Below are 16,119 nucleotides of genomic sequence, written 5' to 3' on the forward strand. Positions count from 1 at the left end.
TTGACAAATTCTGCCACCCAGGTATCAGCATAGACCCATTCAATCAACATTTCTTGGGGAAATAACCCATGCATCGTCATTAAAAAAAAAAAATGCTAACCAGATGATTTCAAAGTACAGTCAAAACTGAGAAAGTCTGCTAAAAACTCATGCCTCTGACCAGCTTTCCCATTTTACCTACTGTGCAATGACTAAAACAAACATAACTCAACTTTCTCATTTCTTGGGAATTAAATTTCTACACTTAAAATTGTGTTCATTATGAGATGATTGCTATTTAAAGATGAGTAAACAGACTCATTAGTCCGAAAGTGTGAATCATAATGGAGGAGGAACATAGATATCTACTGCCCACTAGAGAACTATCTTTAGCCAGTTTTTAAGGTTTATTTTACAAATAATTTTAACTGGAACTAAAGTAGTTGAAAAACAGCTCTCCCTGGTTATTAGATGCATTAGAAGATTTAGATTACCAGGTGGCAGTTACCTTGCTGAACAGTATACTGGGTCTGTCTCCTTTAATCTTTCCAAGAAACACATAGTGGATGGTTTTATTAATTCCGTTTAATATAGGGGGAAGCTGAAGCATGAAGAGCCATAGTAACTTTTCAAGGTCATTCACACCTAGTCAGTGGGATTGCCAGAATCTGAGTTCTGCTTTTAAGAAGCCCAGGGCATCATGCTCGTAGCAGGTCAGTAGGACACCTGCTGTCACTTGTTTTTGCAGTAGTGAGGATAACTTAGTCTCAATGAATCCACTTTTTATCCCATTCCATTGATTTTTTTGGAGGGTATAATTATGAAAGATGATTTCACTTCAGTAACAAAGATTAGGTAATTGGCCCATCTACAAAGAAAAAGAGTTTGTTGCTTCACATTAGGATCAAACTAAAGATCTCAGCCTAATGAATACCAGCTAATAAGTGCCCAAACTGATCAGCTTTCCAGTGTCTCAGTAACAAAAAACAACTAATTTTTCAGGTTATTGATTTTTTCATTTTAAATTTATTTTCTAACTTTATTGTTATTGTTGACACTATGACAGATGTCCCCGTTACCCCCTCCCCCTTTGTCCACCTCCACCCTGCCCTCACTCCTCCTTTTTTCTGGCCATCACCACACTGTTGTCTGTGTCCATGGGTTATGCCTATATGTTCTTTGGCTAATCCCTTCACCTTCTTTCATCCAGCTTCTCCCTCCTCCCTCCCCTCTGACAGCTATCAGTCTGTCCCTTGTAACCATGCCTCTGTTTCTACTTTGTTGGTCAGCTTATTTTGATCCACACATAAGGGGATCATATTTATTTTTAATTATACACAGATATCTATGAAATAGAGAATTGTTCTTATATTTAAAAAAACAAACAAACAAATAATTTGTTTTGTCCTCTCATGGTATGTGGATGGTGTCATTCTCAGGATAGTACGGAAAACATCGTCTTTAAATACATAGATCTATGCTTTTCATGAACAAATGAATAGCATTTGAAACCAATCCAGCTTTAGTTAAGGAGAGTGCACTGGACTGACCCAGTAGAGGTCTTATTTCAACCCAATTTCTCTATGATTGTGATTCTCCACTAGAGGAGTAAATGTGAAATAGATCTCCCTGGGAACAGGCTTTCCAGTCCAATCAGCTATTTTTCCAACAAGCATTTCCTTGAGTCTAGGGCTGAGAAGATCTTGTACATTAATCAAAATTTTAAAAAATTCAGTGGGAGCAAAACTTAATTATCATCAATTATCAGCTTATTGAAAAATCAACATGATTGCTTAGTACTCTTAAGTGTTAACTAATGATTAACTTCATGGGGAATGGAAAAAGAAATATATACATGTCTTTGTCTAGAGGAATGATTTGTTGTTGACTTCCTAAATTGAAATATTTTACAAGTGGCTTAATGGGAAGATGATGATAGATGATGAAATTAGTATAGAAACTTAACCAGAAAATCAGGTGACCTGATATCTACACCTCTATCTTTCATTGGCCACCCAGCATTCATTAATGAAGCAGATGATGGAATAGATCAAGTTTCCTATGAACACCATTTATATTAAAAGAAAAGAAAAGGTGACTAGCTCCAGAAGATCTAATTTATATTCCAAAGTATCTTTAAATATAACTCAATTTTAAGTATTTCTTCACTTATCTCAAAGCCTTGCCAACAAGGACAAAGAACCAATAATAGTATATATGTAAATAAAAGTTTATTACAAATCCTGTTGACTGGCATCTGGATTTGGTGTAACAGGTTTTCATAAACATTTGTTGAATGAACACAAATAAGTGAAAAGAGAGGGACTAGACTTCACCCCTCAGTGAGATACAGGCTGCTAAAGAAAATCATGCTAACACCACAAAGCACAAAGGAAAACCAGTAAAAAGCCATATATGCCAAAGAATGAAGAGCAGAGATAACTGGTGTTCTGGTTACATTGCATGTCTTAAATAGGAATTCTATATGAATTGATAAAGAGTTATGAAAAGAAGCACATTTTTTCTCTTCATTTCTCATTTTGTTAACTCCAGTGGGGCAAGTTTATTCATTTTTCAGCCACTTTTAGATTTGATTTACACTTTATCTCCCTTTCTACTTGTATTTTTCCTACTAAGTTGTTTATTCATTAACTACTTCTTCACAGCTTATTTTTTGCTTTAAAAATCCACTGGAAAGATATAGGTGTATATATATATTTGTGTGTGTGTATGTGTGTGTATAACAAAAATATTCTCTAAAGCTATATAGTTAATGTGTTCATTTAACATGTGCTAAATCCATTATTTAGTTTCTTAAGTAAACTTAGTATGTAAAATGATACAAAATGAAGGACTTCATAATAATCTAATTCACTCCATTCATTTTGTACATCTGGAGGTTGAAAACCCCAAAATTATATAAGTAATCTAAGAACTGGTGTCATATATGGCAGCGATGTAGATTTTGTTATTAACAATAACTTATTCTTACTACTGTACTATACTAAGCTTTTACATAAAATAGAGTGATAAAAGAATTTTCTAAGGTAAATTTGATTAATACATTACTTTATGAAAAATAGTAAAAGCAGTTTTGAATCTATCAGAACAATAGTGTTTCATTATAAAGTTATTATCAAATATTGGAGAACTGACAAAAATGAAAGAAAATAAATTTCAAGCAATGGCATATACAAAAAGTATACTAAATTATTCTGGAATAATAAGACTAAAACTAAGACAAAGGATGACTACTTTTTCCTTTGAAAATGAAAACTGTTAGAAAATTGTGAAATCATACGAGCTTTAATTGTTCATTCAATTGTTTAATTTTTACTTCCACAGAGTAAAGACTACTAAGTGCAATGTGCTTAATAATAGCATTTATTGTCAATTACTCTGTCATCCTTACAAATTCTCAAAACAACCATATACTGTGTAAGATATGGTAACACAGTATACTGTGTTATAAGTTATGGTTATATCCATTGTACAGGTAAGCTAATAGGCTGAGAAGTCAAATTACCTGCTGGGTCTCCAGTTAGTTAGTGAGAGAGTTGAAATTTGAGTCCAAGTTTAATTTGATTCTAGACCCTTTGTTCCTGTTACTTCATCAGGCTATTTCTCAGTTGCTCAGAAAATAAGAGGAACATTCTTCATAATAAAAGCAACAAATAACAAGCAATTATGTGGGATAAGCAGTGTAACTGAGATTTCAAGGTCAATTGTAGTGTTTCCTCAGTTCTCTCTTTAGTGGCCTTGCTCAATCACTTGCTGCCTTTGAATGGAGCTTTGAAATTGTGGTACAAACAATATCACTAGGTTCTTAAATGTTTGGCTCTTGGAAAATCCAGCCATGAATGATGAACATGTGAATTGTTAGCTAAGTGTTTTTATAAAACTTAAGGGTTTTAAGAATGGATGGAAATAACAATTAAAGTTGATATACAGGATGGGGCAGTAGTAGGTGTACAGTTGTCCATATGGAAAACAATACATAATTAATAAATGATAATACAGGAATAAACTCTGTGTTTTGCATGCTCACAAACTGTAAGCCTACTTCTGCCCCACCCTGCAGATGGAGGTCTTAGTTAGAATAAATGTTTTTCTACTTTCAGGGAAAACATACCCACTAATTAGTAAATTTAATAGGCTCAAAGTAAAGTTGCATGCGCTTATACTGTAATGATTATCATTTTAAAACTAGCTTTTTGCCTTCGAGCTATCGGGGTAAAGACCTACAGGAAAACTACTGTCGAAATCCTCGAGGGGAAGAAGGGGGACCGTGGTGTTTCACAAGCAATCCAGAGGTACGCTACGAAGTCTGTGACATTCCTCAGTGTTCAGAAGGTAAATGAGCCTGAATGCCCTGTGGGGCCCTCTGCTCCTCCTTTGTGTAGATCCGCAGCTCGTGCGAAAGGTTTACAAAAACAAACTGAATTGCAATGAAAATGCTGTTTATTCAAACACAGCCATAGAGAATTAACTGAGCATTTTATACACAGTTTTAAAACCTGATCGTCACCAGGTGAATGCAGAATAAGGAAGCCGGTTATCAGCTTGTGCGTTTAATGGAGCCTGAGGCATCCTTCTGGGGAGAGTGTAAGTTTGGACTTTTTCATTAACTGGGTGGAGCTCACATGCCTCCAAGTCTGTCTCCATACCTCATCTGAAAGGAACCGAAGGAAACTCAGCTCTTTATGAGCAGAGCTAATTCTCTGTTCATCAAACGCCTGCTGCCACAGCAGCGGTGCAGCAAGGGTATATGAACCCAGAAGGGCATAGGGGAGGGGATCACTGGAACTGGACACACCTGTGTGCATTTTGGTGCAAATGTGACTAAAACCAAATCTAACACATAGACTGGAACACTATTCAGAAGAGTATCTGGAGAGATCAAGGCTGTCTTGAAGGCAGGCACCCTAAATCCATGTCTATGTTTTTACCTCCTCTCACTGCATAAGAGGGCACTGTGCTTGCTTTTGCAGTGGAAAACTGAATGACTGGCGAGAAGGAAGAGTAACCATTTCAACATTGTATGCGGTTTATTTTTCTTAGTTATCTGGCTACTGAATAGCTGTTCTGTCAGAACCTAAAATTCTGAAAATCCAAATGAAACATGGATTTCATTCTGATAGAAATTTAGTAGTTCAAAGTTCTTAGGGGTAGGGGATGTTTGCTGAAATACTGTCCAGTTTTTATAGTAAGTTATCTTACCTATTTGTTAATGAACCAGTTTTTTAAAGACATTTTTTCCATAAATATCAATCTAATATTAGGTTGGTAGTATCACATAAAAAATCATTGTTAGTTAATTGTCACAGAGAAGGTGGATTTGTGTTCTGTTGTTAGTTAATTTAAAATTGACTTCATGTGTCAGTTCTATCTCTGTTTGTAAATCCTTACTTTTCATTCAGTCCATATCGTATTCTGTTCACTATAACTTCTTCATCATTGTTTTCTTTTCTTTTAAAAATAATAAACTGATCTGTGACAACATGATGAACAAGTCTGTTTTGTATGAATAAGTCCGTCATTAATGTTTGCCTTAAATTTACACCTGGAAGAAAAAAACGTGCTTTTGGGAAACTCCATTATCACCATTTTCTGAGGTTGAAAATCATTGCACGGAGTTTTGTAATCAATTTTGTTTGATCTTGGAAAGTGTTTTCAAGGAAAGGTAACATGGTCACACTGTAAACAGTTTAGCACTTATGTTACCTGCCTAGTCTGTATGAGAACATAACTTTTCAACCACTGGTTCATAAGAGAAACATTCATCAAAATACACTGGCATAGATCTGAACTGAGAGTTAATGTAGAACAAACATGTTAGTAAATAAGTAATTATAAAAGTCCTCTTTCCAGTTACTCTTATGTCATTAGATTATATATCTCTAACATCCTTTAATCATTTCAGGTCATTGGAAAAGGGCATTGCTCATTAATATAACGGTGCATGAGGCTGATGGTTACAGTGGCACTGAAGGTTGCAGATATGCTTTTTCTGGAAACAATTAGAAATCTGACAATAGTAGAAAAACGCTCCCATGAGAGGAGTAAATGCTGCCCTATAGGCTAAACATATCTCAGGGAGTGTGAACTGAGTTGAGTTGTGATGTTTAAATTCATTCTATAATGAACAGTGTTTTAGTGGGATTTTAATAAAGAAGATCTAAAATAAGAAGCACTATCAATACATCAATAAAGAAAAACAACTCTTTATAAAAGAATAAAATACTCAAAATAATGTACAAATCATGTTCATTTATATTACGATACATTTATAAGGGGAAAACCTCAAAATCTAGAATACTTAATATCATCAGTGAGCCATTTTCATCTATGTATATTCATTTATTAAATGGCAATTTCCAAAGGTTACATCATTATGGATGAGGTAGTAATAATAAAATAGTTGTGGATATTTAAAAATTAAGCAAGAAAAATGCCTCAAGTCAAACTTCAAACTGTTCTTTCAGAAAATACATGAACAGTATATATTTTTTGAAATATTTGTAACGAACTTTTGACTAAATATTCATCTGAAATTTTTCAGAAAGTTTGGTTCATAAACAATATATATCTGATGTCTGATGGTTAATATTTTCTTATAATTTAAAACTTTGAAATATATTAAGCATTTTAGTAGAAATGCCAATCTTTGGTTCAAAGGTTGTGGAAAACTGAGCTTTGTAAAATCTAATTTCTTGTTTTAACTTTTGCTTGGGATTTAAAATAAAGCCAACACTAGTCATTGGAACAGATGTCTTTTTAATGATTGTCAGATATCCGAGTAAATACATTTTAATCCATAATCATTAATTTTTAATGTCTCACACATAATATCCCAAATAATACTGTGTGTTAAATTCATACTCTGCATGGAGAAAGACTTTAAAAGCAAATATTTAAATAAAACTATTATCTATATATGTGGATTTGTGAGACTATCCATATTTTAAACATTCAGTTTTTTCTGAAATAATCACCAGCATGGAATTTGCTGTAAAATATTTTTGAAATATCTCTTTTAGTCTGTAAACTCAGCTCGCTGTGATTTTAGGATTGAGAAAAATGGAACACAATATTTTTTGAGTTACTTAGCTAATATGGTGAGAAAGATGTTAAGTCACTTCTACTTATGTTACAATTATATGTCATTTTATAGTTTTCTACTACTACTTAAGTCAAAACTATATTCCAAAAGAACATTTTACTTATGAATAGAAATATTTATTTAGTTTGCATTTATGTGATCTGGATTAGTATTTTACTTTTTTGTACTTTTTGTTTGTTTGTACTGTCACCACAGTAAAAAGAGAAAAAAAAATATAGAGCAGAAGGGCAATCCTCATCCTCTTGTATTGTTAAATAGATTATGTTTTCACCTGGTTCCTTGAGCAGGTGGACTTAGTTTCTACCTGTCCTACCTATCCTGCTTTACTTTGAGCTACAAAAACTTAGAAGAGTCTTAGAATTCTGGAAGTTGGAGAAGTGACTGTAAGCTTAAAGACTGGCTTTCTTGAGGTATTTTTTTTAAAGACTAACCTGATGGTTTGATACAGTGATAAAACAATAAACCTTGGAAAAGATGGCCAACCTACTTGCTTTCCCAGGGCCTCCTTTTCCACATGCCTCAATAGGTGGAAATCCAACAGGAGGACAACCTACTGTTATAAACAGGAGAGCAAAAGGTAATTGGGACAATGTTGAAAAAGTCAGGGAGGTTGACTTTTTAAAATTATTGTTACCAGTCTATCTTAAAGTATGACTAGTTAGAATGTATAGGGAGGGGACACATTAAAATATGTAGGACACAAGCAAGGAGGGAGAATGGAAAGAACACTGGACTATTATGGGTCAGAAGACCTGTGTTCCCAGCACAAGTTTGACATTTTCTGTTTTAGGTAAGTCCTTTAAGATTTTGTGAGTTCTTTCCTCCCTACATAGATCAGATGATTTCTTATACATTAAAAGTACTGAATAATCAAAGAATATGTAACAATAATATATTTAGCATCTTCTCTTCTATCATCATAACACATTTATTGATTTCCAAAATCTAACATTATTCTTGTTAACTTTTATTATTTAAAAAAAATCTCACTAGGTCTGAGACTGCATCCATAAGTATCTCTTTGCTTTACTACAAACATAGCATGCTAATTCATGTTTCTATACCATTTTATGGTATTTTGCCCCTTTTTTAGCTTAGCCAACTCTCATCCATCCTTCAAAGGACCAGGTAAAATCTACTCTCTTCTAGCAAGCTATTACTGACAAACACTTAGAATAGGACAAATTATCTACAAACTCGCTACTCAGCATGAGATCCAAGTACCAGAAGCAGCAGCATCTGCTGGGAGGATCCCCACCCCCAAAACCCTTTATAAGAACTTGACCTTTAAAAAATATCTCTAAGTGACTTTTTACTCACATTCATGCTTGGAGAAGCACTGGTCTACCACACTTATTCTAGAAAGTGGTCATAAGAAAATCAAAAATCCTAAGGTCCCCAGGAAAAATGTTTTATATTAATCCCCATGGTACAGCTTCCTAGATAATAACTTTATGCGCTCGCATGCAAGGGATATACTCTTATAAATTGCATTTGCTGAAGACAAAATGGATATATTTTAATTCCTTGAGTACTATATAAGGTTAGAAATTGAGAATGTGGACCCTTATCTCTTATGTCTGACCATAGTATTTTATTCTGTTTTCTCATTGAATTGCATTCAGTTTTTCATTCAATGTTATTCATTACAAAGGAGCAGACAACAATGATAACTGTCACATCATTTTCTGTGACGATATCAAACCTTGTCTTCTTTTAAGAAAGGGAACTAAGTCAATCTGTACCACATTCAAATGGAAAGCTCTTATGTGATCAGGCATCACCTATGTTGAGCCTTTCAATGTTGAAGTGACCTTGCCCAAACAGAGAACCTTTATCAATATGCTCTTGGACCCCTGAAATGTATAGAGCACAAGCTCATGAACTGTAGTCTGGGAATCTCAGGACCAAATGAGAGGAAGCTGAAGTGTCCTTGTCTTAGTTCATAGATTAAACTACATGAAAAGTAGATGGATCAAGCCAAACTGTCTCATGTTTCTGAGAGTTAACAGTTAATGTCCTATTAGATTATACAAACCAAAGGTTCAAAGTGATCTTTCTGATATTATACTCCAAATTATTACAAATGCTAAGTAGGCTAGATCTTGGTAGGTAAAATTAAACATTAACCTCTTTGCTCCCTTTCAGCTAAAGTTAGATGATCAGCAATCACAAGATACAAATGATGTGTTTAGGGAAGTTTGCCTGATCCGTAGGAAAGCCAAGCAATGATTTATTCCACAGGTTGCCTGCTGGACTACAAATCAACCTGTCCATCTGAGAAGTATCTTTTTCAGAGAGTTGAGGTGATTCAGGGTTTTTAGTGTGATATAAGAGGCCAGCCAGAAGAGAACTATTAATTAAACACATAGAATCATCAGTAAGATTCTGCATAACTCAGTCAACTTATACTTTTTAAAAACAGTGAGTACAAGGAGTTCAATAGTAGGTCAACTTCAATCCTCAACTAGATAAGAATAAAGCCTGCCCCATTATTCAACATGGATATTTGCTAATAGAAGAGAGCTATGCTTTCTTCTTTTAAAATATTCTTTGAATAGTAGCAGATTTCTATTCCAAGCTGGTCTCTACAACCTGCCTCATCCCTATTTGGGCATTGCCCGTAGGAGTCAGGTGTATACTCATTTCCTGTGCATGTAATTGGAGGTTCTGCTGACAAAGGGGCTTTATTGTACTGACAGTATAACTGCTGAGATCCCTTGCAGTTTAGACAAACCAAGAGGAAAACCCCAAGGCTCTGTCTGATATTTCCAGTTTCTGAGAACCTTTGGACAGTTATTGGAAAATTACAAAGGTAATTTCCTGGCCCTGTGGTAAATCTGTATGACACTGAGTACAAAAATCTCATTTAAGCTGTATGAAACCTTCTTTAAGGAGTATTTTATGTCATTCTTTATGGACATCAGGCCATAATTTAAAGTGAAAATATGTAAGTTTTTCTAGAAATCTCTTTGTGCAACAGATGATTTACTGTCCTTTAAGTGGAACAGCTGTGTTTTTGATTTTTCTGTCAGAAGCAATTAACATGCCATGCTTTAATTTTATTAGTAGAATGCATGACCTGCAATGGGGAAAGTTATCGAGGTCCCATGGATCATACGGAATCAGGCAAGATCTGTCAGCGCTGGGATCATCAGAAGCCACATCGGCACAAATTCGTGCCAGAAAGGTAAAATACCGCCAACCATGCTACCAGTGATTCTTTTCTCAAGGGGTGATGTGCTCCCTGACAAACTGGAATGGAAATTCTCTTTACACAATGTTTTCTGGAAAGTCTTGGGCAAAGGGGTTTAGGATGAGGTATGTGAGTGCTATGTACACCTGCAGTTGGTCTTGGTTGACTAGATTCCGATTCCCATGCTTCTCAGGATGGTCCTGAGGAGCATCTGTGGAGTGTGAAAGGGAAACACTAACAGAAGTTTCCTCTTTCTCTCTCACAGCTAAAAAAGACAAAGGGCCACTCAATAGTGACCTCTATGACCAACCTGAGCTCTGAGAGGAGGAATAATTGCTAAATATAGGCCAGTCTCCTTTTAGGGCCACATCTTCAGGGAGTTAGGTAACATGGCTCCCACGTGTGACCACATGACATAGTCTTGCCCAGGCAAAGGGAATGGGAAGTAGAGCTAGTGATCCTTTGGCTGCTTTATCCTGCTGTATTTTGATATTGTCAATCTGGGAAAGTCAGGTAACCAAGTCTACTTTCTCCTCAGAAGTAGGTTTTGAACTTAAATGGTTAAAAGAAATATCTATGTTGGCTCATTCATTTCACATGAAACATTTGTTGAAAAAAAAAGTCTTGTTTTTATTATAAAGATTAAAAATACAGATAACTTCAGAGAAAGTTTTACCCCTATCTTTGTTTAGAAATGTGTTTTTAGAAAAGTGTTTTTTTCTTCTTTATATTTTTATGTATTGTTCTTCTAAATGAGGTGAAAACTCTGCTTTATTTTTCAGTGCATCTCTAGTCCTTCACGTGAGAGCAGAAGGGACATGGTAGCAATTAAAATCAAGTTACCAATGCAGGCCCCAGTTAATTGAAAGGGAGGGGGGTAGGGAGAAAGGGGTGTGATGGAATTTGTCTCTTGCTCCAAGGGAGGTGAGGGCATGACCTAGAAAGGCTCTGGTTCCAGAATTGACCCATCATTAGTAACAGCTCTTGAATCCTACCTTTATTTTAAACTTAAAGCCTGCGATGGAATTAGACCTATTTTTTTAATGAGTATTTTACACGAGGTCATGCTTATGCAATCTGTTATTAACTGGGATTTATGAAAAGAGGTTTAGGTTTTGGACCTCAAATGGTAGACAGGTATCCAATGGACTTAACTTATTAGTAAAGGTGATAGTACTCTATACGGGTGGAAGATGTATAAGTTAATAGATTCAATAGTCCATGATTAGCAGTCCTTTTAACACAGAGATTTTTTTTTTCTTACCCCCCCCCCCCCCCCTCAGCTAGCTGTATCTGAGCTGAATCAGAAGTTATTTTGTGAGCTGGGAGGTGGGAGGTGTTTCCAGGCAGATTTACGTGACACTTTTGTTGGTGTGGTTTGCAGATATCCCGACAAGGGCTTTGATGATAATTATTGCCGCAATCCTGATGGCAAGCCGAGGCCATGGTGCTATACTCTTGACCCTGACACCCGTTGGGAGTACTGTGCAATTAAAATGTGTGGTAAGTTAGGGTCAAATTTATTGCTTCCTTTTCCTCCCACAGATTGAATCGAAGCAGGTGATTATTAGTGAGACAGGTTAACAACTATTTTTACTTGATGCTTTAATGTGTGTAGGTTTTAATATTTTAAAAATGTGTTACATAACCCTACCCAACCCGTTATTTTGAGAGAAATACGCAACGGAACACATACACACAAAACATTTGTACTTGTCAAAAGGCCTAACCATTCTCATGTCATCAAGGGGGGAAAAATCCACAGAAGGGGAAAAAGATCAGAGATTATATGCAGTGTCATAATGTCATTAGACTGTAAAAGCTAGGACCTGAGACTCTTACCTTCCCATACTGTATCCTTTCCTCCCTAGACATTACATTGGCTGTCAGCTCACTGTGAACCTCCTTTGGTGAATGACAGAAGCTGCAGTGATGAATAATAAATCTTTAATCTCTGGGAGCTGGTCCCCAAGGTTGTCCTTGTACACAACCTGCATTCTCTTTCAAACCCTTTTAGTAGTTCTACAATTCTTTTCTACACACTGTCCTTTACCCACTCCCACTCTCTGAATTTATGGTAAACAGTTTCTTTTCTTACTTGCTTTGTGGTATCTGTATGTTTGGTCCTCTCCTTCATGGTTCATTCACATCATTTTTACTCTTTTCTAAAATAATACTAATGAATAATAATTAGATATAGATATGCTTTTATTTCTATGAGTACAGATGGGTCTTATTTTTTTTTTCCAGCTGCATTCTAAAAGGCTTTAAGACCAGTAGAATTGCATAAATTTAGTAAGATGTAATAAAGATATCATTGACTTGATATTATAAAGCGGATGGGGATAGTCCTTTGAACAAACCTAATTCAGTGTTATCCACAGTATGATACTGCCAAGGTAAATCTCTCTTCACTTAGACCTGCTAATAGAAGAAAGTATTTTGGACAAATCAAAGCCCATAGAAAGGGGCCATGTCTGGATGAAGTAACTGCAGAATCTGGAGGCTCTCAATGTGAACACAAAGTTCCATGGAAATTTAGTCATCTGCTCGGTCCTTTAAAATAAAAGACTACTCCTGCGACAGTTTTTCTCTGTATAGATTGTATTAGTTCCACTTGTTGACTTTTAAAATCTTGTTATTCTTTCCATCATTCTAGACCATTTTAGGTATAACAAAACAATTGTTTTCCTTCCATTTTTTGTGTTTTAGGTACACTTATAAATTGTCTCTTCCAATTTTTGTGTGTTCTAGGCATACACACAAGCATACTCACCTGTACATTCACCCTTCAATGGATTCCCCCTCCCCCCCCCATTAAAATATTCACATGTTGCTCTCCTCTTCATTTTCCCAACCGACCATTGGCTATTTTTAAAGGACATTAGGAGAGGAGAGGAATGGAATGAATGTAACACTTCCTAACTATATGTTCTTTCTTTCTGTCTGAGGAAAAGTCAACTAATTATGCAAGTAGCATGCAATAATTCTGATGGCTTTGTTAAACAGAGGGTAGGATTTATAGGATGTTAGTTCTAAGAAAATGGTACAAGTGAGTCAAACCTAATGTTAAAATACTCTGCTGAGCTTTGGAAATATTTTAGAAATAATTTATTATAGGGAAGCTTTAGTATATAAAATTACATAAAATGAATAAAAGTTGACACTTGGAGTTCTGCAAAGTATGAGATAATGTTTTATGAATATCCTTTCATAATATTTTGGCTTCAGTATATAATAAAGCTTATAATGCAAGAATCAAGAAATTTGGTATTAGTTTGGCAAAGCCTATAATGCAAAATCAAATTTCAATTGTGTATTAGTTTTCTATTGCAGCATAACAAATTACAAAAATGATTTGATGGCTTAAAACAATACATATTTAATATCTCATAGATTCTGTTGGTCATCAGTGCAGGCATGACTTGGGTGGGTTCTTGGTATTGGATCTCACAAAGCCGTGATCCAGATGCCTGCCAGCACTAGAGTCTCATCTAAGACTCAGGGTTCCCTTCCAAGTTCACTGGTTATTGGCAGAATTCAGTTTCTTGTGGTTATAGTGCTGAAGTCCTCAGCTCATATAGAGGGCGTGTTGTTTCTTACTATGTGATCCTCTACACAATAAGTCAGTTTAACTCTTAAAAGCCAACAGAATCGATATTTGTTCCTTAAAGCTTCTTACCCTGATACCCTCTTTTAAAAAGCTTACTTGATTACGAAAGGCTCATCTAAGGTAGTCTTTCCTTAATTAACTTAAAGTTGATTTTGATGAGGGACTTTAACGGTATCTGCAAATTCACTTCATTTTTATGAAGCTGATATAAGCTAATAAGTTAATCACAGGAGTGGTTCCATAATGTTCACACCCACATTCAATTATACAGTGTGTACACCAGTGGATGGGAATCTTCGGGGCCATAACTGTATTCTATATACCAAGCACAGGTTCACACGCACTGCTTGTAAGAGAATATTGATTATCATATTTTATTTGTATTATTTGATTCTTAGATGAGCTTCCTGGTTATCTCTCAGTTCCAATTCTGAGTTTTTAATATGTTTGAAGAAAAAAATAAAATTGATATGTCACCTATCCTTTCTAAAGTTTAAGGGAAACTTTTTTTTTTTTTTTTAAGTTTAAGGGAAACTTTTACACTCGTGTTACATTATATAATAATAGAGGCTCCATGCATGAAATTCGTGAACTCAGGAGGGAGTCCTTTCAGTCCGGCCTACACCCTCTAGTAGTCTGGGAGTCCTCAGGGAATATCTGACTGCTAGCTTACTCCCCACAACCGCTGCTATGCTGCCACCAGATCCTGCAGTGAGCATCTGCCCTCTCGTGGTCAGTGCATGTTATAGCGACCAGTTGGTCTAACGTTTGGTTGATTTGCATCTTAACCTTTTATTATATATGGTGTATTGTCTATCCAGAATATATACCTATATATACATTTACACATTGTGTGTGTGTGTGTGTGTGTGTGTGTATGTGTGTGTTTAATGAATGTGTGTATCTCTTAGAATCTTGTGGTCACAAGAAATTTAAAAAACTCGATTTTAATATATTAAAATATTTTAGAAAAGTATAATTGGGCAAGGAATAAAAGACTCTCCAACATAAAAGAAAATGAATTCCATTAGAATAACATTTTAGGGTAAAGTGGAATGGAAAGATGATTGAAGGAGAAAAAGAACTTGATGTACATTTTAATAGGAAACAGGTAGGTATCAAATCCCTGTGGTATTTATAGTCTATGAAATCCATTTAAAAATTATATGAAATTTTTTTGTCTAAAAAATGTCAATATGTGTGCTAGAAATCACATATTTTGTAACTATTTAAACTGACCATAAATAGTAAAGAGGCCAGCTTAAAAACATAAGAGGAAATATGAATGATTTTTCAAAATTCCTTTAGTAACAGGAAAAAAAAAATGAACATTGGAAGACCATTGATCTAAAAGAATTACTATACATTCCAAGTATTTGGCATAGAGAGGGCTGAGTAAGGAGGCAGACGGGTCTGATACACTCTGATTTTAACAGGCCAATTAGAAATAAAGAGAAATGTGAACTAAGGCAGTAAGATGTGAGAATAACAGGGTGAGGGAGGATGTGAACAATACCAAGTAGGTATAATGTCCAGGATAAAAACAAATTGAATGTAGTGGGAGATAATGTAGGGATTGAGAAATGTCTAAAATATATCCTATATCAATGAGTAGATGATGAATAGTTGAGAAAGTTAAAATTTTGAAGAGAAAGATAAGTTTAACTTTGCTTATAATGAAATACAGGTGATGGATGTGTGTGCTCATAGCACATCTAAGTTCAGTTTTCTCTGAAGCTCATACAAAGTCATGAGTAATTACTAGTGGAAGTAAAAGCCTTGGACATAACAGCAATTCCAGGGAATACATGGAGAACACAAAGAGGTTGTCTGTCTCTTTTCTATAGGGTTTATTTAATAAGTATTTACAGAGCAGATCAGATATGCCAAATGCTTTTTAGATTCTCAGGATGTAGAAGTGAACAAAATAGACCAAGACTGCTGATAAAACTGCAATTTTGGAGCGTGAGCACGAACTAGTGCAGTGCAAGCTGACATTGCCTTGACATTAGGATATCCACCTTTCCGAGCCAAGGACTGAATACTGCTCAGTTACTTTCATATGTTAAAAAGCTGAATGAAGCACACATATGTTGTCACTTTGCTCCCAACCTTCTAATCTTACTATCAGTGTATCACTGAAAGTGAAGAATGAGCTTTGCTGGTCACCTGACCAGTGTGAGCCAGGGTGGTCCAGAACAGGCCTTC

The 16,119-nt window shown here is 35.3% G+C and overlaps 1 protein-coding gene across 2 annotated transcripts in view; it reads left to right on the plus strand.

Annotated features, from left to right (window-relative positions):
- Positions 1 to 16,119, plus strand: part of HGF (hepatocyte growth factor) — a 60,179-nt gene that overhangs the window by 12,167 nt on the left and 31,893 nt on the right. Inside the window, exons 5-7 of one of the 2 annotated variants that reach the window (XM_036429585.2) lie at positions 4,205 to 4,332; positions 10,172 to 10,292; positions 11,683 to 11,801. In XM_036429585.2, the coding sequence (XP_036285478.1) occupies positions 4,205 to 4,332; positions 10,172 to 10,292; positions 11,683 to 11,801 (368 nt within the window). Of the gene's footprint in view, positions 1 to 4,189; positions 4,333 to 10,171; positions 10,293 to 11,682; positions 11,802 to 16,119 lie in introns of both variants that reach the window. The other variant, XM_036429582.2, reaches the window with a different exon arrangement.

Source organism: Pipistrellus kuhlii, unplaced genomic scaffold, assembly GCF_014108245.1.
Source record: "Pipistrellus kuhlii isolate mPipKuh1 unplaced genomic scaffold, mPipKuh1.p scaffold_m20_p_10, whole genome shotgun sequence".
In the NCBI taxonomy this organism is placed as follows: domain Eukaryota; kingdom Metazoa; phylum Chordata; class Mammalia; order Chiroptera; family Vespertilionidae; genus Pipistrellus; species Pipistrellus kuhlii.